This window comes from Ixodes scapularis, unplaced genomic scaffold (assembly GCF_016920785.2).
Source record: "Ixodes scapularis isolate PalLabHiFi unplaced genomic scaffold, ASM1692078v2 PGA_scaffold12__126_contigs__length_90152505, whole genome shotgun sequence".
Classification (NCBI taxonomy): Eukaryota; Metazoa; Arthropoda; class Arachnida; order Ixodida; family Ixodidae; genus Ixodes; species Ixodes scapularis.
This window is the reverse complement of record NW_024609838.1, coordinates 11,682,171-11,703,578: the sequence shown is the minus strand read 5'-3', so window position 1 is coordinate 11,703,578 and position 21,408 is coordinate 11,682,171. Positions and strand designations below refer to the sequence as shown.

The window sequence follows — 21,408 nt, the reverse complement described above, 5'->3', positions numbered from 1 at the left end:
AACGACCGAGTCAGCATGGCCTGGATCTGCGACACCGACCCTCGCATACAAGGACAGCACTCATGTGCTCTCCTACAGGGCACCGTACTCCATGCGGAACTCCTCGCCATTTGGGGAGCACTGGAGGACGTACAGCACAGAGCCTTCACTGACCGAGACGCGACACTCCGACACCAATATCGCCTCTTAACCGACTCCTTCGCAGCGGTGCAGGAACTATCCTCCTCCACCATGGAAGACGCCACAGCGAATCAAATTAGAAAAATACTGCAGATGCTTCAAGGATTTGGAATTAACCGCCGAATTCAGAAACCTCACTCAAACTACACTCAAACTGAAGGGCCCCTCCACTTCCTCGAGGAAGGCGCGAGTGCCGGCGCTGGCCAATCGCGACGGCGGATCCGTCCTCGCGATTGGCCAGCGCCGGCCCTCGCGCCTTCCTCGAGGAAGTGGAGGGGCCCTTCAGTTTGAGTGTAGTTTGAGTGAGGTTTCTGAATTCGGCGGTAAAAGGTAACCATACTCTGGACCCCAGGACATACCGCGTATGACGGGGGTAATGCTGCGACGCATGCAGCAGCCGTACAGCGCAAGCGGGACGGACCACACTTACGCCACCCCGCACCCCGACAATCCCACACTCCAGACACCCTATCACCTGGATCCGACCGAAACACCCTTGAACAGGCATATAGCCTACATGCACTTCATTCGTACCTCCACTAAGACCGCTAGCAAACAGCGTATCATGGAGGCCAGACCGCAGACACCTATCATCAAAGGACTTTCTAGGCAGCAAGAAGTTTTTATAAACAAAGTCATCGCGAACGCGGCCTACACACCACACATAATCAGTAAGTGGCAGCCGCCACCTGTGTCAGCCGCACCACCAAGATGCAGCCACTGTCTCCAACAGTGCCGCGCAGATTTGTGGCATCTTATAAAGTACTGTCCTGCCTTCGCACGGGGCCGAAACCGCATCGACGACCTACAAGTGACCTCTCTTGCAGCCCTTACTGCTATTATACAAACAGACGATGATGCCCAAAAGGCGGTCGCAGATCATGGAAAAATCAGTGGCTTATATCGAGTGGTGTAGCGCGAGGAGACTGCCCTAGTACCTTGCCCGACATGTTAAAATGACCAAACCCCCTCCACTACCCTTCCCTCTCCCCCCTTCCCCCTTCTTCCCCACTGCGGCCTCCAGTCATCCTTGTCATTAAAGGACTTCAATCAATCAATCAATCCGCCATTGCTTGATCACGTGATCTGAGCATGTATGGGACACGAGTGTGACGTCAGCGTTCGGCGGGAACTCGGATCCAATCACGGGCTTCGTGTCCATGGATGGATGGATGCTAACGTGGGTAGCTTGCGCCACCTAGCCTAGAAATTAAGAACCAACATTATGATTTCTTTCCTTCTCCAATTTGCTTACCCTCTGAAATTCCGTAACTATCACCAGGCGGTGTGGGATATCACTAGAATGACCTTTGGCGGATCGGCCAAATCAACTAATTAAAAACTCCCAAGCAACGCGACCGCCGATGCTGCTCGATGGACTTGTGGAAACGGTCTACTGCCGGAATTATCTCAACTTTCAGCGATGGTGGTACCGCGTTGTGAGAATCGCGCACCCTAGCTCCTGGATGATTGGCCTCACAATAAATGGGCTTGCCTACACCTTCCGGGCGTAAAAAAATAACGTAAGGCTTTAATACTGCTCGTATATAGTAAAACTAGAATTACTGACGCGGTCGCAGACCCAGCCTTGTACCGCTGTTCTACGACGATCATCCAAAAGACAGCCATTTTGATAGGCACCAGTGCGCCACATAAAGGCCATGAAAGTTGCGAATAACGGCCTGATAAGAACGGCAGGGCACGGTGTAAAATACCGTGCGGCAGGGCCAACACAGGGCGTCTTTTTTTTTTTCCCAATGTTTGGTCTCCAGCACGCGCTCGTTGCCTTCTGCGGTGCTTGGGCGATGTTTATTATTGCGACTTCATTATCAGTTCGATGTTCTGTCCCACAGTGTCCAGCCTGTCTAGTCAGTCCAAAAGCTTCGAACGATGTCCCGGGCGCTCGCGTTGGTAGCGCGAGCACTTCATCGCTTCGTCACGGGGCTCTTGTATAGCACAGTACGATACAGCCGCACAAGCATTATCGAAGGTCGGAAGTTCGAGCTGAAGACAGGACAATAAAAAAAGAAACGTCCTTGTAAGGAAGAAACAAAAGAAGATGTTTAGTGTATATGCGTTTCGCAGGTTAATCTTCTGACTCGTGGCATTTGCGAGCGCGCATGCCGGTCTCTGTTTTAACGGGTGTGGACTGTGATTCTTGAAAACGTTTTTTAGGCAAGTAGGCAAAGCAGCAAAGTTATGGGCGTCCGCGCGAGCGCGCACCTCGAGTACCGATCAAAGCCAGCCTAGCGCGTGCTGACTCCACGCGTCCTCGATCGGGAAGAACATTGTCTGGAGCTCGTGCATTCGGCTTCGGCTTCTTTTTTACACTGGCTCGAACCGACGTGCTCGAAGAAGAAAACCGGCTTCACATTCTTCTTGAAATCGAAGCAGCGTCTCACGCAGTGAGCGCGTGCCATACGCATAAAACGACGGGAATAAGCGGACGCAGCGAGGGAAGGGTCCGCTACCACCAGAGGGGACCGGCTAATCAAGAACATTCGAAATCGGCCATCGGCTGTCGTTTCTTCCGCAACGGCAAGTGGAGCCCCCCACCAGACGCCATACATTCCGAAGAAGGCTCCGACGGCTCCAGAAGGACCAGGTAGGAGCGCTCCAAATCAGACGGGCACGAAGACCGTTCAGCGCGAGCACAGTCGGACATCATGAGTGCCACAGACGCCGCGACGTCATCGCCGCCATCAGGAGCTCCGTGCGCAGCCCGCATCTTCGTGGGCGGCCTGGACTGCATCATGACCCGGGAGGACCTGGAGCGGGAATTCGGCAAGTACGGCCAGCTCAAGGAAGTCTGGATGGCCCAGAACCCACCCGGCTTTGCCTTCGTCGAGTTCGAGGACAACTCGCGCGTCGACGAAGCGGTGCGGGAGATGAACGGCACCATCGTCAACGGGGCTCTCCTCCGGGTCGAACGGGCGAGGGACAAGGCGAGGACACGGACTCCCAGAGGCGGCGGAGCGTCTTCGTTTCGAGGCCGGATGCGTCGCGGCGCCGTATACCAAGGGTTCGGCGCCGAGCGCAAGACGCGTCGAGCGCCCGCGGAAGTCGACTTCGCCTGTCCGGTGCAGCAGACGCCGATGAGCTACGGCGACTACAGTGCAGGGTACAGCGCCTACGCCGCGGGCTACGGGACAACGGCAGGGTGGGAGGCCGTGGCACCGTACAGCACGCCAGCTTACTACGCGACGCCGCAGGCCTACGGAGCTTACTACGGGGACTTCTACGCGATGGCCGGTCTGACCGCCGCTGCGCCCGTCTCGGCCATGGCGGTCTGCGACCCGACTCTCTATCAGCCCCAAGATTACGGTCAGATGTAGACGGTGGAAATTGTGCGCTTTTGTGTGTACATAAAGCAACGATGTCATCTGGTGGTGCTCTGCTTTTTAGCTGCAGGCTTCGGTCATTAAGAGATGGCTCGATGGCTCCCGTAAAAGTGCGTGCCTCAGCGGTGCTAAACTACGAGTATAAGTTGACGCTCCGCCTACAGCGAAGGCAAAGCGCAAGTTCGTCTGCTTTTTGCACAGGGGTGACGTACATGTCAGCACGCCGAGCTCTTATTGGCTGATAGAAAAAAAAAATAGTGGGTAGACCTCGAAGCATATAGCATTGGGGTCTACACACTGCCCTTTCGAGCTAAGCCATTTAGAGCTCGGCGTCGCGCTGACGTCCCCGACCATCCTGCGCTAGAAGCAGTCGACTTGCTCTCCGCACACCACCTAGAAGACAAGGCCTGCTTAAGACGTCGTGGTTAGGGGACCCCCACCGACCCGCCCCACACGGCAAACACGCTGAAGCTCGTCAAGAAGCGCCGCGAAGCGGCAGACGCGTCCCCGCCGCGTCCTAGCGTCCCGCTTGGTGTGAGACGCTGCAAGGCGCGCTGGTGGCGATGCTGACGAAAGCTAGGTGGGGCTCGGTGGATCCACTGGTTAGGGTTCCACATGTCTGTCTGTCTCAGGTGAAGAAAAGACATCCTCTGTTGCACTGAGCGCCTGCGTGATATATGCGGCACTATGGCGGCTAAGCATTAGGGCTATGCGCTCTAGCTGAGTCATACAGGGTTGTATGCACTTAAGGAAAGGAAAACAACATTTTGTGGAAAAATGAGATGTTACCACTAAAGCAAAAGCGCGTCTGTATGAAGATTAGGGTGCCTAGATGTCTGTCTGTCTCATGGTGAAGACATCCATTGTTGTCCGGAATGGGCCAGCGCGTGACGCTCTCGCGCACTCGGTGCGTGACTTGGGCGGTAAGATGGCGTCTATGCATCAGCCAAAGCTACGCGCTCGAGCTGAGTGACACCGGATTGCGCGCACTTCAAGATGCATAAACAAACGATTGGGCGGAAAAATGGCTGAGATGTCACCACTCAAGCAAAAGCGCGCGTGTGTATGAAGGCACTCTAATGAAGACAGCCTGTCACTAGTGGCGACATTTTTTTTTTGTTGGGGGGGGGGGGGGGGGGGGGAAGGGGAGGGGGGAGAGGCTTTATACTGCTTCAGCGCGAATTCTCTGACTTCGATGATACTTCGATTCATACGCAACCGAAGCATGACAGAAGGCAAAGAGCGCGCGTTGCGTTCCGTCCAGCTTTTTAATTCTTAACATGTCACAAACCACAAATGCTTGCTATTGTCTGTGGCAACATAAAATCTGCCCAAAATTCTGGAAAAGAAATGCTCTTCTCGTTAAAAAGGTGTAATATTTCTGGCGTTGCAGAATCGGCATATCTTGGACGACGCGCAAATCGTTGGTGTTTGGCTCGCGCCTGTTTTACATTATGTTTGGACATACAAGAAGCTACAAGTGCGAGCTATGCGCTTTGAACGGCCGTGCCCAGCGCGCGCGCTCGTGCAGCGCAAGGATATTTCCGGAGAATGCTCGCTTTTGTAATGTTCAGCTTCTCTTGCTCTTTTTTTGTACAGACTCTTTTTGTTAAAGGAGCTGTGCAACGATATTCAATTGGAATGTTTTTCTCTCTACACGAGCTTACTGGCACACCTGGGACTCAAGGATACTCACACGCAACGCCACTGGCCAAGAAACTCCTTTGTTGCGGTGTAGTTTGAAGGACAAAAGCGATCATTTTCATTCAATCTCTCCTTTGCAAAATTTGATGACGTAACTCGGGGATCGCAGTACACCCAAGTGACGATATTTGAATGCGGCTCATAGATTGGACCCGAGCGTTGCGTGGGCACTCGACTTGGGCTCGTGATAATGGCTAGCTCGATAAGCATTCGGGTAGTGACCCGTGTCCAATCGCTGCTACGACGACAACAGCCGAGCCATAACAATGCCTGGAACTCAGCTCGTGTCCTGCGCTTTGCCAACCCCAGCGCGTGGCTATGATCAACACTGGCGGCATATAATCGGCTCCAGATCACGTGGCCGCTTGTTCTGGCTGTGAGTTGAGGGGGTGAACGGCTGCTCGTTTTTCTTAAATTTTTTCTGGTACTTCTATTGCTTGGGGTGAAGAACGAACGCGTGTTTCATAGGTCATTAACGTTAGGGATCCGTTTTAAGCGGTATTTGCGCAAAGTACAAAAATTGTTGCATCGCTCCTTTAAGGCCGCCACCATCCTGAGAATTGCGACGCCGACGATGCCGTCTAGCGGCTTACAATTTCAAATACCGGCTGGTTCTGGCAGCACAGCTATCTGGGTAGGCAACCCTGTGGGTATTGGGGGGGGGGGGGGCGAGGGGGGGCTTAAATAACTCGGCTGGAACTTGGGCGTTTGAATCGAACTGGCTGATGACAAACCATCACCTTGCTTCCTCCAAATAATGAGGACGAAGACGGGGTGTTCTGAATGAGTTTCCACAATGAAGCTATTTATGAGTGGTTTAATGTAGTCTATACAGGTAAGCTCTCGTCATTTAATATCTGCATCTTGAGTGGAGACACGTAGACGTTTTCATACCCTTCACACGCCATGGAGCAGCATACCTTGCAGTGATAACCTAATCGGAGCACCTGCACCGGGTTGGAATCGGTCCTCTTGTCGTAGGCACAGCAGTCGTGAGCCTGAACGTGACGATGAATCTGATACAAAGGCCTCGCGATTCAGGGTCGCAATCGACCGACTTTATAAATAAGAATCTTTGGGGAACATGCGTAGCTCAATAACATTGCAGCCACACTCTCGCTGCAGCTTCTTGTGGCACACTTTCTTCGATTGTTCTTATGCTTATTAAAATTATTCGTGCATCCGACGATGACGCAATGATAGCCAGACAACCGCAGATTTTCGGAAATTGTAACACGGTAAAAAGAAGCACCTGTAACTAAGTCACGCACGACGTCTCATTCATTTCTAAGCCTTTTCGCCCATACCCTCGGCGGTTGCATACCCTGTGTCAGCGGGAAATCCAGAAAGGCACCGGGTCGAGGGTACGTCAGTTGCGCACTGGTATGAGGTTATGTGAAAAAGATCTACAGACAATCGCAAGCAGGGCGCAATGTTTGGTGCCCCATGCGCGCATGCACGTGCAACTTCCGCGTGAACGTAGCTTTGGCAAGCTTGCACTTGCACGAGCTTGTCCGCACGAGCAAACACATGGCCAGTGGCCAGTTGCTTTCCTTGCAATCGTCTATAGGGAGTATTCACTGGACGCCATCTTTGTGGGTGCTGTTTAAAGTGCATGCTCAGAAGGAGCTCACATCAATAGGCTGCTAAGACCGGCACTCTTGATGGTGCGGAACGCACGTTGCAAAAGGACTGTAGAAGCTCGCCGTCAGCACGCGCTCAGCATTCGCGCACACAGCTATGGCCGCCAGTGAATACTCCCTATAGACCTTTCAAAACGAGAGTGTGGCCGGAGCCATTTTGAGTGTACGTGCGTAAGGCGCGTGCTTTGCTTGCTTTCCGAAGCGGTGAACACGCACATGATGAGCTGTGAAGATCGCACGCTAGACTGTGATTTTATAAACATGGGAAAGGTCTATAGTCAGACGTCAGGTAAGAATGCGCAAGTTCCACGTCGTTGTTACCGCCAGTCAGTGTTGTTCCAGTATGCACAAATAACAAATAGTCTGCATGGTAACGAAGTACACATCGCGCTGACGTCTCTGCTGTCAGAATCGGTGCATATTGCTCGCCCGCAGGAAGGACAAGATTTCTTAGAGGTTAGCCACTCATGCTTGTAACCTTTTCGGTTAGCCCATGATGTTGCAAATTGTTTTAAACATAGATAAAAGCTTAGCAGAATACAGAATATCACTTTATCTACAACACAACAAAGGCCTTCGGAGTTATCGACTTTCTCTTGACGATCACAACAGCAGGTCACCCCATTTCAGCACAAGAACTGCAACCATGGGCCAACAAAGAAAACGCGTATTGTGTTTTACTGAAAGTTTTATATTGCTCACGAGAATAGAAAATCAGTGTTACATCTAGTCTCTAGAGCAACGAGTCTGGCAACAGGCTGGAAACGGCGCGTACTGACCAGGAACAGTCTACTATGATTGCATCTGGGCAACCAAAATAAATGCAATGAAACAGCAGAAAAAAACATTATATGCGAAGCAATTTTTTGTTGCAACCATGGGCAGATGATGGAATGCACTGGTACCCGAAGCACCTGCAATGTGTTTCTCAATAAAATCGCGAACCATGTTATAAACAAGAAACCAATACCAACCGAGAATTCAAGGTAGTGCCCTAGAACGAAGCATTGAAGGAGTGCCCTAAAGTCAAAAGGTGGACAAGCGTTTATAGCACGCGGTACTGGCAAGGAACTTTGGAACTTTCAGTCCCCGAGCTGGGCGTGTGGCCGCGCAATGACTCATATGTAGGATACATGGTGAAAAAGTCGGCGACAAATCCGGAGGCCGTGGCTCGCCGGCCCAGCGCTTGACCTTGGTGAAGGCCAGTCACAACCGCCGGACTTCTCGCCGACTTTTTTTGTCAAGTGTCAAGATAAGGGCCCCAGCCTGCGTACACCCGTGAGCGACATGAAGGTGAACAGCCCTCTTCTTGTTTTTGACGCTTCTGCAAGTTTTGGAACAAGCTCTGTTCCAGAAGAGGGCTAGAACGCAAAGTTTAGACCCCAAGCCACGTACCATTTGAGACGATGAAAGTTAATATAGCTTTCGTGAGTCGTAAAACAGGCAAGAAACCAGGTAAGGTGTTCACCTTCATATTGCCGGCTGGTGTACCTCCTATGCGAATGGGATGTTTCGAGATACACCCACGTCCGATCCTGCACGTTCATCAAGCTTCTCAAGAGGGGAAGGAGGGGGGAATATATTCCCCAAATTTGCTTTGAAGTTTGGCCGGCTGAAAGGGGTGTATGCGCTACACTCTAGGGTGTAGTGGATTGCGTAGGAGTAGTTACAACAACTCTGTGCGCCTTTGCGATGAGCTCGGCTAATGGCACTGCTTCGGAATATCACTGACCAATTGATATTTGGCAGTTTTGCCAGTTTTTCTTTATCTTCTCGAGAATCTGCTTCTGGAGGCGTAGTCAAGTTTTTTTCTGACGCTGACTGTACCCAACAACGCCAGAATTAAAGAGTGCCCTGTTGTATTCTTATCATCCGTATAACGTCACAGGTTACCGCGCACGCTACGTTGTTTGGATTACAGCTTTCAAGGGAACGATAAGGCTGCGCTGATGCCCAATCCATGGGGCGAGTTAAATCCTAACGTGATGATGGCTCACTAGGGCGAATAAGTTCTGAGTTACACGCACTTAAATTCCGTATACATCTATTTTCTCCCAGAGTAGTTTGTGAGCCATTCACTGCAATCTATGAAACAAAAGCTCAAGAAATCATTAGGCTGGAAAAACATTTCGCTAAAAATGTTAGTCTTGGCGGTGACACTTATCATGACGTTACGGATGCCCCACATCATGCTCCGCGCTCCAACAATGAGTATCATATTTAGGTAGAACGGTTTTTCAATCTCGTCATTAACCATTTCTCTGCAAATCGTAGTGACTGGCTGTCATGTGTTCTTAGTCAAAAATTAGACTCACGGGCACTAATAAAGCCTAGATAGTGTATGACCCAGCACGTTTAAGCCATTCTGCAGTCTCCACGAAAGAGACGCCTGGTGAACTGCTTGAAAGACGTTTCAAACAGACGAATCAATCGCATCTGATTCAAGCTCATCACCTTTAATTTTCTACTACCCCAATAATTTGACCCGCTGACCCGTTTCTGGTTTCTCCATCCCCTAGCTGGGTAGCTTTTTCCTATTTTCAGGTTGCTTACAACTCTCCCGGCGGTCCCTTCTTGACCCAGAAGACTGAAAAGTGGAAAAAAAAAACACGGACGAAGAAGAGACGCATACAACACGGACTGGCACTGGCTTTCAACTGATTTAATCGAGGCAAACCACCCAGCACACATGCGTGAAGACTCTTTCCCATCATGGCAACCACATCTGATAAAAGCAACCCATCAACACAAACAACAGATGACAATGATTTAAACATTCGTATCAGTTCAACGTGACTACACAAAACCATCTAGAAAAAAAAAGATACTTGTAATTTAGTAAAACCGTAGGCGTGCTGAAGCAGTTGTCACCTGAGGACTTCATAAAATACGCTTCAACTATTTACCCCCCGGTCTTGTTATTTACTCTTTTAATAAAATTTGGTAATTCTAACAGGGGATGAGACCCCTGTTCCTTCTAGCATTTCAAACAACAACAGTAAGACGGGAGTTGTCTTATTGTTGATGTTCGAAATGGCTTGAAGGAAAAGGGGTGTCATCCCCTGTTATAATTACGGTTCTCGCGAAGGTGACCAAAATGAAGCAAAACAAATACCGTATATTCAGCAGCATGTCCACTTCATAAACGTCTTTCGGAATGCACTTTCTTGAACATAAAGAGCGAACATACTAGGTATACATGGCTAGCACGCGTCGTCATCGAACCATGCTGCCGGCCTTTTCTACTTGTTCTAGCCGAGAAAAACAAACTGGAATGCGCGAAAGGCACGATGCAGAAAGTACGCGCTCAGCAGTAAGGCCACCACAATGTCGGCTGATGGGACGTCAGTGTAAGCCATGTATTGTTCATGTCGGGGGTTTAAAGCGTCCGTCGGGTTTTAGCGGTCACCCCTGCCGCTAAAGCCTACGTCCCCGGTATCTCAACAGCGTCGTCCACATGAACACGCAGGGGCGTGTGCTTGATCTTCTTTTTGTCAAGGACTGCGAAGCTACTTCCCGGCTTGTACTCTAGGTATTTTTCCACCAGGGATCGCCCCTGGGCCCGTTCTTCCGCCCAATCGTCAGCGTCCACGTCCAGGGCCTCTCCTTCCTCGTTGTCCTGGATGCCAGCGAGGCTCTGGAGCAGCGTGGCGCACTGATTCCCCTGGCAGTAGTACGCGGCCCCAGTGTCGTTGTCGAAGTTGCATCGTGTGCCGTCCGGCAGGTAGCTGGTCACGTTTGGGTAGTCGGCCAGGTCGAACTGGGCGAACATGTAGCCGCTCTTCCGGTAGCGGCAATAGATGCTGCAGGCTCGCCAGGTTTGGTCTGCGGAAACCGTCGAAGGCGGTTTCGTTACCGTACACTCTCAAGAAAAAAGGGTGTCAAAAGGTGCATTCTTACACCCGTTGTCCCATATAATACACCCCAGAATTTCAATTCGACGTACAGTGCCCTACAGTCGAGCAGAGGGCCCGAAACTTTACGAGGGGCTTGCTAGCCGTGTGGTACAACTTTTTAAATAGCTAAAGTACGTATCAAAGACCACATAAAGAAAACACCGAGTTTTTACATTAGGGCCAAGAAAACCTTGATTATTTTTTTCGTGTTCAGTAAAACGTACATTAGCTATTTTATTAAGTTGTACCACACGGCTATCAAGCCCCTCGTAAATTTTCGAACCCTCTGTTCGACTGTAGGGCGCTGTACGTCGAATTGAAGTTTTGGGGTGTATTATATGGGACAAAGGGTGTAAGAATACACCTTTTGACACCCTTTTTTCTTGAGAGTGTATCTGACATGCTTAAGACATGGTTATGACATGTTTCCAACCATTAAGGCTTCCAAATTGAGTTTCACCAGCGCGTTACAAATATATATCTGTTGGGGAACCATTTGGACAACTGTCGGCAAGTCCAAGCAAGGACGAAAACTGTATGAAGACATCTTCGAAGCATGCATATGTATGAAGGAAACATGCCTCGAGTATGCATAAGGCGTGTCCGATAGTAATTTGTCCGTATTATCTTCGCATCGTGACCGCATCCTAACTGCAGCGAACACCATGTCTTTAAATCGATGCAGTAGGACTGTGGGTTTACAGTTACCGTAGTTGACATGCTTACGACACGTCCGAGAGCAGTCAGGGTTCAAAGTCGAGTCTGACTAGAGGTGGGAGACACTTCTAAGCTTTGACAGGGCATCGTCCGGGCAATTGTGGACGTGTTGTAGGCACGTCTTACCAAGGCCACGATCCTTAGATTTCGTGACCTGGAACATTTTCGTCACGGTATGGGAAATCTTCCCGTGGGATAAATCCAAGCACTTGAGGCGCGCTGCCGGAGTGAGGAGTGAACCAATCAGATCGCTCGAAGAGCCTAACGGATAGATGTGTGTGGGTTCGGATAAGCTACCCTGGAGCAAGTCGCTGGATGCCTCTACCGGCTCATAAAACCCCACAGTCTCAAACACTTAAAAACAGAACTTAATTATGTTTTTAGTTTTTGTTCTTAATTCTTTTTTAAATCTTACGTTTATAAGCACCGCTTGTGGTGACAAAATTTGAAAGGGCAGAATACGGCGATGTTTTCAAACCATTAACTAGTGTATCTAGGGACTTTGGCGATGTTTGCTGCCAAGGAAAGATGCACGTATCCTCGTACACGTATTTTATTTAGCTGCCTTGAAAAAAAAAATCTGGAGCGAAAAACGCGATGAAGACTGGCCCACTTACTTCTGTCGTAAGGGAGCTGTATGCCGTCCGGTTTCAGATCAGGCTTCAGGCGAGAAAAGTACTCGCACTTTTGGTTGATGTACTCTTTGTTGGTTAGCGGCTTCTTGCATGCTGGCGCCTGAGGAGGGAAACAAGCGTCCTCATCGGGCAAAGAAACATTGCAAGGTTGCGCTTCTACCTCTACACCCGTTTCAGCATACACCAAATATAAATATTCAAAATATTCAAGTTCACGCAGCCTATTTTAGGCGCAATTCTGGTGGCAGATGAAAGCCAACCACATGGGCGTGGATCCGCGCCTGTCAGCCGATGATAGCCGACCTATAGCGATTGTAGGCTGATGTATCTGGATATATTGGATATAGCTGGACAAATTGGCGCCAACATAAAGAGGCTAATTACGCGAATCGGACAAAAAATATTGTCAACAAAAAATAAACAACAATTTAAAGGTACGACGATACGAATTAGCAAACGTGTCGTGTGAAGGAAGTGATCTTTGATCCTACAGCGTGTCTTCAGTGGCTTCAGCTTGGCTGTATTCGTTGGCATTAGGATACTCGGCAACCAACGAGTGCGCTTGCTTTGGTCCCCGGTAAATAATTCCGGTATTTACTTATAAGACACATCGGCGAATGTTTTTCGGTGTTTATTGTTTTCTGATATTGGTGTAAAAGTTGAGAGTTAAAGTGCCCTGGGCAGGTTTCTGTGGTCGCCTAAATATGGCGATAACTCACTCTGCGGGCTCTAAGCATTCTAGAAATCCATAAATCATAACGATGCGCTGCCGATCTCCATATTAAAAAAAAAATTAATCAAAGATCGAAATTATTTTAGGCATTGCGCCGGCAGCCATGACGGTCCGTGGCTAGTTGAAACGCGACAGTTTGTTGAGATTGCAAAAGCTGGTATTACAATATGTGTCTGCTTTTGTAGACGACAGAAGCCAGCTAAAATTGCTAAAAAACTTTTTTTTTTTTTTTTTTTTTTTTGTGTTGGGGAGGGAACATAATATTACAATAATACTCTCAAAAACAACGAACTATTTTTTTGTCTTCCACGGGTGTGATGTGTCCGGTCATCACCTCTCAAGCGCTCGAGCGCGTTCTCGTCGGATTGATTCGTTTTGTCCGGGCTGTACGGGCAACGAGTCCCGCACATTCGAGATATCGCTCCGCGGTTCCACCGGTAGGAGTCACGTGGATCCTTCGCTCGCTATTGGCTGACGATGGTCCTGGTTTCGGAACATGATCCTCCCATCGCCGGAAACGAAATCGGTGTGTTGCGATCTTTGATTGCTTTTTTAATAGAAGGAATCGGCCGCGTTTCGTCATGATTTATGGATTTCTCCGATGCTTAGAGCCAGCAGGGTGGGTTATCGCCATATCTAGGCGATCTCAGAAACTTCCTCAGGATACCTTTAAAGTTTTAAGAGGGGTAGGTTTTGACAAAACTTATCCTAGCTGGAACAAAAGTTTCCAGGAATCTTTTTTGTTTTGTTTTGTTTAACACCGGAGTCTTGTTTAGTTATGTAATATGTTAATATTGCGTCAAAGGGAACGTGACCATGAGAAAGAATACTTGCGTTTTTGTTCTCGCTTATGTCGCACGGCCTTAGAACCGTGCTGTCTCCCTCACAGCCTTCTACGCTGTTCTTTTTCCTGGAATTTTGATGACAAAAAAAAAGTTAAACTCCACTACAATGAGGGTACACCTTTGCGGCGGTTTTCTAAATCATACTGAGTGAGTTCTTCAGTGAGTGTGTTTGGTCCTTATCGATACACTCACGCGTACTCCAGAAATGGCTCAAAAAGAAGACACACAAATTCGATGGTTTACATACTGCATAAAAAAAAAAGGAATCGAGTTCTTAAACTATTTTAAAGTGAATAAAAAAGAATCTACTACAGTTTGTTTTAGGGTATAGATCGTTCTCGTGGGATATCCATATTATTTCTCATACGATGACTTGATAATTAATAAGTTTGTTTCAGGTTCTTTTTTTTGTTTAAACATGCAATCTATTTCGTTCTGTCCCGCTTTCCACAATTCCTCTTTATTATTTTCTTACAAATTTTATAATGTTCCTCTTTCTCTTCTAATTCACTTTTTGTTTCCTCATTACAACGCATACCGGGACCGCCTATCCTTTGTAAGCAGCCCCTACGAACATGTCCGGCTATTATCTGTTACAGCTCCTACCGAAATCACTTGAATTTAGACAATTCACCTAAACTATATTTGTATTGCAATAGAGAGCAACATATTCAGTCTAGGCTTGGAAAGTATACGCTACAATATTTTTTGACAAGCACGTCTTCAGTGCAGCCGGAAAATACAGGTTCACGGAAATTTAAAGGACTGGAAAGTTTTGAGACTATCATGTACAGAAGAATATTCTGTATCATAGAATTTACATCAGCGAAAAGCCATCCGACCCTTCGACCGTAAACACCAATGAGCACAAAATGCACAGTTGATGCTATACTACCGAAAGATTTTTTTAACTTACAATGTCACGCTTACATCAGACGTCGCACCTCGTACTACAGAACCTAGGGATTCTGGTTCAATCATCAGCCCTGCCCGTTGCAATATGGATGAGAATCGTACCGGCGGGTGGTTTTATATCACTACTGCGCGATGCACGTTAAAAAACCCAGGCTAGCGGTTGTACTGCACTAGCTAAATTTCTCATCTGCAGCTGGGAGACAAGTAGCCCGTTGAGGCTCACTAAGTCCTATAGATGTATAAACATACACACACTCCAATTTTGTTTTTCAGATGTTGCTGTGGTAGCTGTATATCTGTAACTTCGATGCCATTATTAAGAGCAAGACGTGGTTGCAATACCGTTTAGTGTCAATATTGGAATCAGCTACATTACTGGCCTTTAGAGGTAAGTGTGGTTACCTAAAGTTGCGACCTTTGGCCCTTTCTTTTTTATTTCTTAAGCTGAAATTGTTCTGATATCGCTTTAGTAAGTGCTTGCTGGGAAAATAATGATACTTTCCTGGCCAGCCTGGCCACGTGGTGGCTGTAGCATCGTTGACCCTTCCATAGACCACCGTGGTACAGCCCGTCACCATGACAAAGGGTGGTTGGGTGACGCCAAGCACGAGTCTATTAATTTCGCGCACGATGTTCAACCTTATCTCAACAAGGACTTCAGAGGAGCGCCTCTGGTGGGCGAGTCTGGCACTAAACAAGCTCTCCTGTTTACGGGAAAAAAGACCTCTAAAAGAGGGCCTTCATGTATCCTGTGGAACTGAGTAGTGAAAACAAAGACCTCAACAGCGCAGCATTATACGACGTACGGTGGGTTGTTGCAGAAGCGCCTCATGCGAATCAGGGGCACGCTGTCCTCAAGGCAGGCTTTGGTGCATTCGCCCTCGACTTGCCACTCGCTCCAGCCGCCGGGTACCACATGGAGATACTTCTTGGGAATGGGCTCGCACTGGCTGCCACGGCACCACTGTGTTGGACGAAGAATACCTAAAGACTGTCCGGCTGATTCACGCAAAAACGCTAAAGTACGTGTGAGCAAAAACTACTCTATCTTTCCAAAACGCCGTTAGAACAATTAGAAGAATACCCGTTAGAGAAACATGTGATGCAATGGACAAGGCTTGGTTAGTCTGCTATGAGAGGGTTGGCCACCATCACAGTTTTGACGAAAATTGGTTGTTCAAAATAGAACTGTACGATTAACGTTTCTGGGGTTATTTAGATGGAGAAGGTAGGAGAATCCTGATATTCACCGCTTCAGCTGAAGGTGGACCGCGAAGGAATACGAGCCATCAAAGCCATTCAAATGCAGTGTCGGTCTCACGCCAGCTTCGGGAAGGGGACAGCGACCCATGTGGTCACGTGATTCGTTCACAGCACTTGATTGGCTGGGATGGCTTGTAACGTTCGCTACGGTCTGTCGTAAGATCAAACGGGCTGTTGGTTATAAAAGGTGCATCATGGAGATATTGCGACTCACGTTTGTTCCGCCACAGTAGGTTCCTTCCAGCGCACCTCCAGGGGAAGTGTAGCCCAGCCTCCGCTCACTTTTGCACATGAGTTTCGTGCATATTTCCTGCGAATTATTCAGACTTCCTATTGGCCAGCTTTCAACCTAGCGTACTTTGGCCGCTTAAGGGGTACACGTATACTTCGTTTCAACCTTTATTACGGTTAAACAATTAACATTTCGTTTGGCGTTATGATCACGCATTACTTTTGTCTTTAAAGTTGCAGTTAAAAGTGATATTTTTTCGCATACGTTTGAAAGATGATACCAGAATGTATGTCTGTTACGAGTTTGCATCTAAAACAATTTAAGCCCTGCACAGGTAGAATGAAATATAAATAAAAGTAATACGCGCAAATTTGGGGAATTAACTTCGTTTCGTAGGACTGGATACTTGATCAATTAACGTACCGATTAATCGATTAATGTTTTAATCGCGACTAAAATTTGTAACCCATTTGTCAATATAAAATTCGACAAAAAATTCAACGCTTTCACCACGCAGACATGGACGAATACACCTGTATGAAGGCAAACTTTAGGGGAAATTTTGACCTTAGTAAAGTTTAGGGGCGAGATCTGTAACTCGAAACAAGTGGAGACGGTTATGTGTCCCAGGCACTTCAACGTCGTGCGAGTGTCCGTTTAGCGCAGTACAGACTATTGTGGACAATCGAAGAAGTTTGCTATTGCCGGAGAATATCAGCCTCTGTAACTGAAGTAATCATTTGGAAATGTGAGTTTCTCATAGCTGGTAAACTCAACTAGACATGAAGCTTGATTTAAAATATGAAATTGTACATTTTGTGGTTTATCATAAGTTCAGCAAAGGCAACAAATTTAATTTACTTTCTTAAAACTATTATGCACTGAATACATGAAACCGATTAATCTATCAATTAACCAATTAAACGGTGGCGATTAATCGGGTTGCAATTTTTAATCAACGCCCAGATGTAGTCTTTAGAAATAACTTGAATTGCAACACTTTTACTTTATATCATTTCGACCCTGAATTTTTAACATTACCCCTAACACCAGGAAGTTATGTGTATGACCAATTTTAATTACGTGTTAAACCGATTATAGCGGTTTATATTAAATAGGATCAAATTCTGTTCGGTACTGATATATTTGCTGTTAGGACAAAATCTACCCGTCGATAGCCCTTTAGTCATAGGGATCTGGATTCACGAAAATCCTTAACAAAATACAGCAATAGACAGACACTTAAGAAAGCATACCTAGACGTGCAGGACTCAATGTTTAAACTTCAAACTACACTTAATGTTAGACGAAAAATAGGAGCTCTAACCAAAAGTTTAACTAACAGTGATTCGGCGTTTCGAGCACAGTTTGGTCGCATGTTCACAGCTATTCTTTCCGTCAGTCACCCGCGAACAAGAGACCGAACTGTTCTCGATACATCAAGTTACTGTCGATACAACGTTTGGTTAGAACTCCTATTTTTTGACTAATGTCTGTTCCTGACCAGGCAGAGAGCTGCCGAACGTTTACCTTCAAGTACACGTAATGTGTTTGTGCGATCTTGCGTTTCTGTTCAGGGCTGAAACAGGCCTCAATTAATATTCTTAACCATTTTCGCAACCTCTGAGAAATCTGCCTTAAAAACGTTGATGGTGATGGTGAAGATGATTATCACGATATTTTTTTGTAGTAAGAATAAAGACCTTGGTGATGTTGAAAGTGAAAATCGTGATCATGACTTTTGTAGTAATGATTACTGTGATGATAATCATGATTATTCTTTTTGTACTAATGATAGCGACTGTTCGAGGAGCAAGAAGACGATTGATCAAGATGGTTGCGACGACCAGGATTCTTCTAATGAAGATGGTGCATGTAGATGACGGCGGTAGTTTTTCTTGATGTGATGAACGCACGGCAACCATCCTATTTCATTCTCACGTTCAGCTCTTCCGGCTTTCCGGCCCTCCTGGCCATATGGTCTTTGAGGAAAATCTGGCACTGTTCGTCTGCGTCGATGAGCTGTCCCGGAGGAGGCTGGTCCTTCCAGGCGTTGAGGTGGCGGGCGGCGGCCAGCTGCTCCTCGGTCAGAGGCGCGAGGCAGTCCACCCTCTCGTGGTCTCTGAACGCGTTCAGCTTGGACTTGCTGCACTGGGACCACTTGTTGGTGGTGTCGCGACTCCGCCACTCGGCCATGATGAAGTGGTCCCCGGCGCAAGGGTCGTTCTTCGGCGGACCGTCGTGAAAGAGTCCGAGGCTGCGAAGGAGTGTTCGAAACACGGTGTCAGACCGAAAGGCACGTCACGTGGAACTCCCGCAAATACGTAAAAACTATGCAGTGTTGCGCAACCAAAGCAGTGTGATCCCGACACTTAAACGCGCTGATCTTTGAGTATTTCCGGGTTGCTACCCTCTCACACCAACCTTAATTTATCAATTAATGTCTTCCTCTCTACCTTCGGTTCATCCCCAAAACTAGATGTCGAAGACGACCCATTTAGGGAGACAGACTATGGATTTGTACTTTGTACCGTCTAGACAACTAATACCGGGGGAAGCCCATTCCACTTTCTCTGAAAACTGGGCTAATCTAGGTCCAGTTTTCTAGGCCTAGAAAACTGGATTAATTTTGGCCCAGTTGAAATCGAGCGCTTAATTTATTATTCGCAGAATTCCCAGGTTTGGGAAATGTTAATAATGGGTGCTTGAATAAACTTGGCGTTTCCGCGGTATTTTACGGTAATCTAAAAAAGCTCATTTTCTTAGAGTAACATTCTACATCACCTGAAAATTAGGTTGATGGCCGTCACTTGTATGTCAATGAAAAAGTACTTGACGACCCACACGTTTGTTCAACGTCAATAACGCTAAAAAAAGGGACTTTTGGTTTTCACTTTGACAGACTTTTTAACCGTGTATGTAGATTGTGGAAAAATGAATCGTTCAATTTCGGTACAAAACTACTGGGCAACGGCCGACGTGCCAGTGTTAGTCGTAAAAAGCAGGATGAATGCATTTTTGTATGGTCAGCATAGCAACAACGTAAAACAACAACAACTGGGGTTTGAAAAATAAAATGAAGGTTTCTTGCCGTGTCGTTAAAATGAACTGCCACGATGGCCGAGTCGCCGCTGCACACTCTGATGCATGCATATTACACACAATCTCGCTGCACCCATAAACATAGATTATCCCATTTCCCGCCTAATTTGGCTGAGAAACTTCCCCTGCACACGTCGCAGTTTCAGATGAGGTCACGTGACGCCCTGATCTCACATGGCGCCCTGACGTCACGCGATATCATGACGTCACGCAACACTGCGACGTTACATGCCACGACAGCCCTACATGAAACACATCCGATGACCTGCTGCGAAACACACAATCCCGGCTGTCGCCATCAAAAAAAAAAAGTATTGCGTACAATTTTCTGGAGTTTCGACCTCGTCGCAGAGCTTCCTCACGTGGGACACTCACTTGTGGGCCATTTCGTGGGCAACCACGTTGCTCGCCTGGATGCCAGCCGTGAGGGTGGGCACCACGCGCCCCTCTTTACCGAACTCAACCACGACGGTGGAGAAGTTGTGGCTGCAGAAGCCTCCGACCCACGCCTTGCCTTGGAGCGGTGCCGCACAGAGAATCGGATTAGAGGATGTACGGGTAGAACATGGGGGAGAGGAGGAAACGACAGCACGCGAGAACTTCGCAACACCCAGCTCTGGTTCGAATAACTATTGGGCAGACGCAAAAGTTAGCTGCATTTGCGTCTACTCCTCGTTCAAACCCGTTCGAACGCGAAGGCCAAATGCGTTCGGAGGGTGAGTAGGGGCAGTGGCAGCGAGGTTCGCGTCCGCCCGCTAATCATTACAACCAGAGCCCCGCGCTCTGACGTTGGAAACACTCAGTCGTCTGAGCACACCCCTTATCCGTCGAGCAGTTGGAAGCACTTTCTCCTGTAAGCGCACAACCTAACAGACTGGATACATATATACTGGCGACATACTGGCGACATACTGGCGCCAGCCATCGGGTAGATTTGGGAGTCTGGGGCACTTCCCAATTGTGCATAATTGGAATGCAGGCATGGGAGCATTTGCGAGATAAAATCTACTTAACATTTATGACAAATAGTCGCTTATAAGATTGTCTGGCTTATTTGTAGTCCATGGTGGAAGAATGATTACGCAAAAACTTACGAAAATGCAGGTTCGGAAATATTCCAGGGCTTCCTGACGGATGGAGCCAGTGTGCCACCTTGTTCATTCGTCGTAAGCGTAACGTACTGGCGCACACTCAAACGTTTAAACCAGCTTTTAAGAACAGAAAATGACCGTCACCAGGCGGTTCACTCCTTCCGTGTGTAATAGGGATACAAAATAGTCGTCTTAATCAAATAGCGCTGCTTCATTCACAACCTCAACAGTGTCAAGAAAACCTGCTGTCATGGCTTTCTTTTGCACGGTAAAGGTTATAAATAGGGTTCCGTATTTTCAGTAAATACTGATAAATAACCCCCCAAAATAATTCTCTCAAAATAAAAAAAAAATAAAAAAAACGAGAGAAAACATTTGGAGCTTTCCTTGAATAGCAAAATCTCTGGGGTTGTCGGAAAAAAAAAAGAAAAACAAAAAAAAAAAGATATCTGCGGCATATTCAAATACCAACTACTTTACAGCTTATATCTGCGACATTCTTTTTTGGTGAATCTGAAAACAAGCCGCACTAATTGTTCTTGAGTTTCCTCATTTCTTTGGGAACAACGGGCGTATGTTCTCGGTACCAGGATGACGTTTTTCAAGAATCTTGGTCACGGGTGTAAGGTTTATAGACCGGAAGATTTGGTGATTTGGTGTAACCAATTTGTAGATATGCTGTTCTTTTATAACATTCGGTCCGCTTAACTCCGATTTATTGCCTGGCACTGAAAATAAATACCGAAAAACACTGATTACAAAAAAAATAATATCCCTCCCCCCCCCCCCCCCCCCCCAAAAAAAAAGAAAGAAAAAACAACAACAACAACAACCAATTTTGAACACAAACAAAATCCCAAAACACGGAACATCAGCTATGAATGATGCAATGCTATTGGATTGGAACCATTATTCGCACACCCATTGTGCGTAATAAATGTCTGTTCAGTGAGTTTTTGGCAAAGGTGCCTCCAAAATCAACGTGCCATATCTCCAATTCGATGAACCAATCAAAATATCACGAGGTAAAAAAAAAATGCTATTTTCCTTTTGTGTTCACAGACATTAAAAGCGTGATACCCGTAAGCCGGTTTCTTAAGTCTCGATCGCC

The 21,408-nt window shown here is 47.3% G+C and overlaps 2 protein-coding genes across 2 annotated transcripts; one reads left to right on the top strand and one right to left on the bottom strand.

The window, feature by feature from the left end:
• The first annotated feature begins 2,846 nt into the window (after positions 1–2,846).
• On the top strand, positions 2,847–3,515 carry LOC120840835 (RNA-binding protein 1-like). Its single transcript, XM_040211569.2, has one exon. It carries the CDS (start codon positions 2,847–2,849, stop codon positions 3,513–3,515), a length of 669 nt encoding a protein of 222 aa, XP_040067503.1.
• Positions 3,516–10,292: 6,777 nt separating this feature from the next.
• On the bottom strand, positions 10,293–20,131 carry LOC121046774 (A disintegrin and metalloproteinase with thrombospondin motifs 5-like). Its single transcript, XM_040501369.2, has 8 exons — positions 20,119–20,131; positions 19,582–19,720; positions 18,046–18,361; positions 16,087–16,182; positions 15,416–15,573; positions 13,684–13,759; positions 12,099–12,216; positions 10,293–10,693 (listed from the first exon to the last, which is right to left on the bottom strand). The coding sequence occupies exons 1-8, from the start codon at positions 20,129–20,131 to the stop codon at positions 10,293–10,295; spliced, it is 1,317 nt and encodes a 438-aa protein (XP_040357303.2).
• Positions 20,132–21,408: the final 1,277 nt, after the last annotated feature.

Bases quoted from the DNA above. Each gene is read 5' to 3' on its own strand.
- LOC120840835 (XM_040211569.2), top strand. From the start codon at position 2,847: ATGAGTGCCACAGACGCCGCGACGTCATCGCCGCCATCAGGAGCTCCG.
- LOC121046774 (XM_040501369.2), bottom strand. The intron at 16,183-18,045 runs GTGAGAATGAAA...AATAATTCGCAG, and splicing joins GAAAGCCGGAAGAGCTGAAC to GAAATATGCACGAAACTCAT. The intron at 12,217-13,683 runs GCAAGTATTCTT...TTCCCTCCTCAG, and splicing joins ACATAAGCGAGAACAAAAAC to GCGCCAGCATGCAAGAAGCC.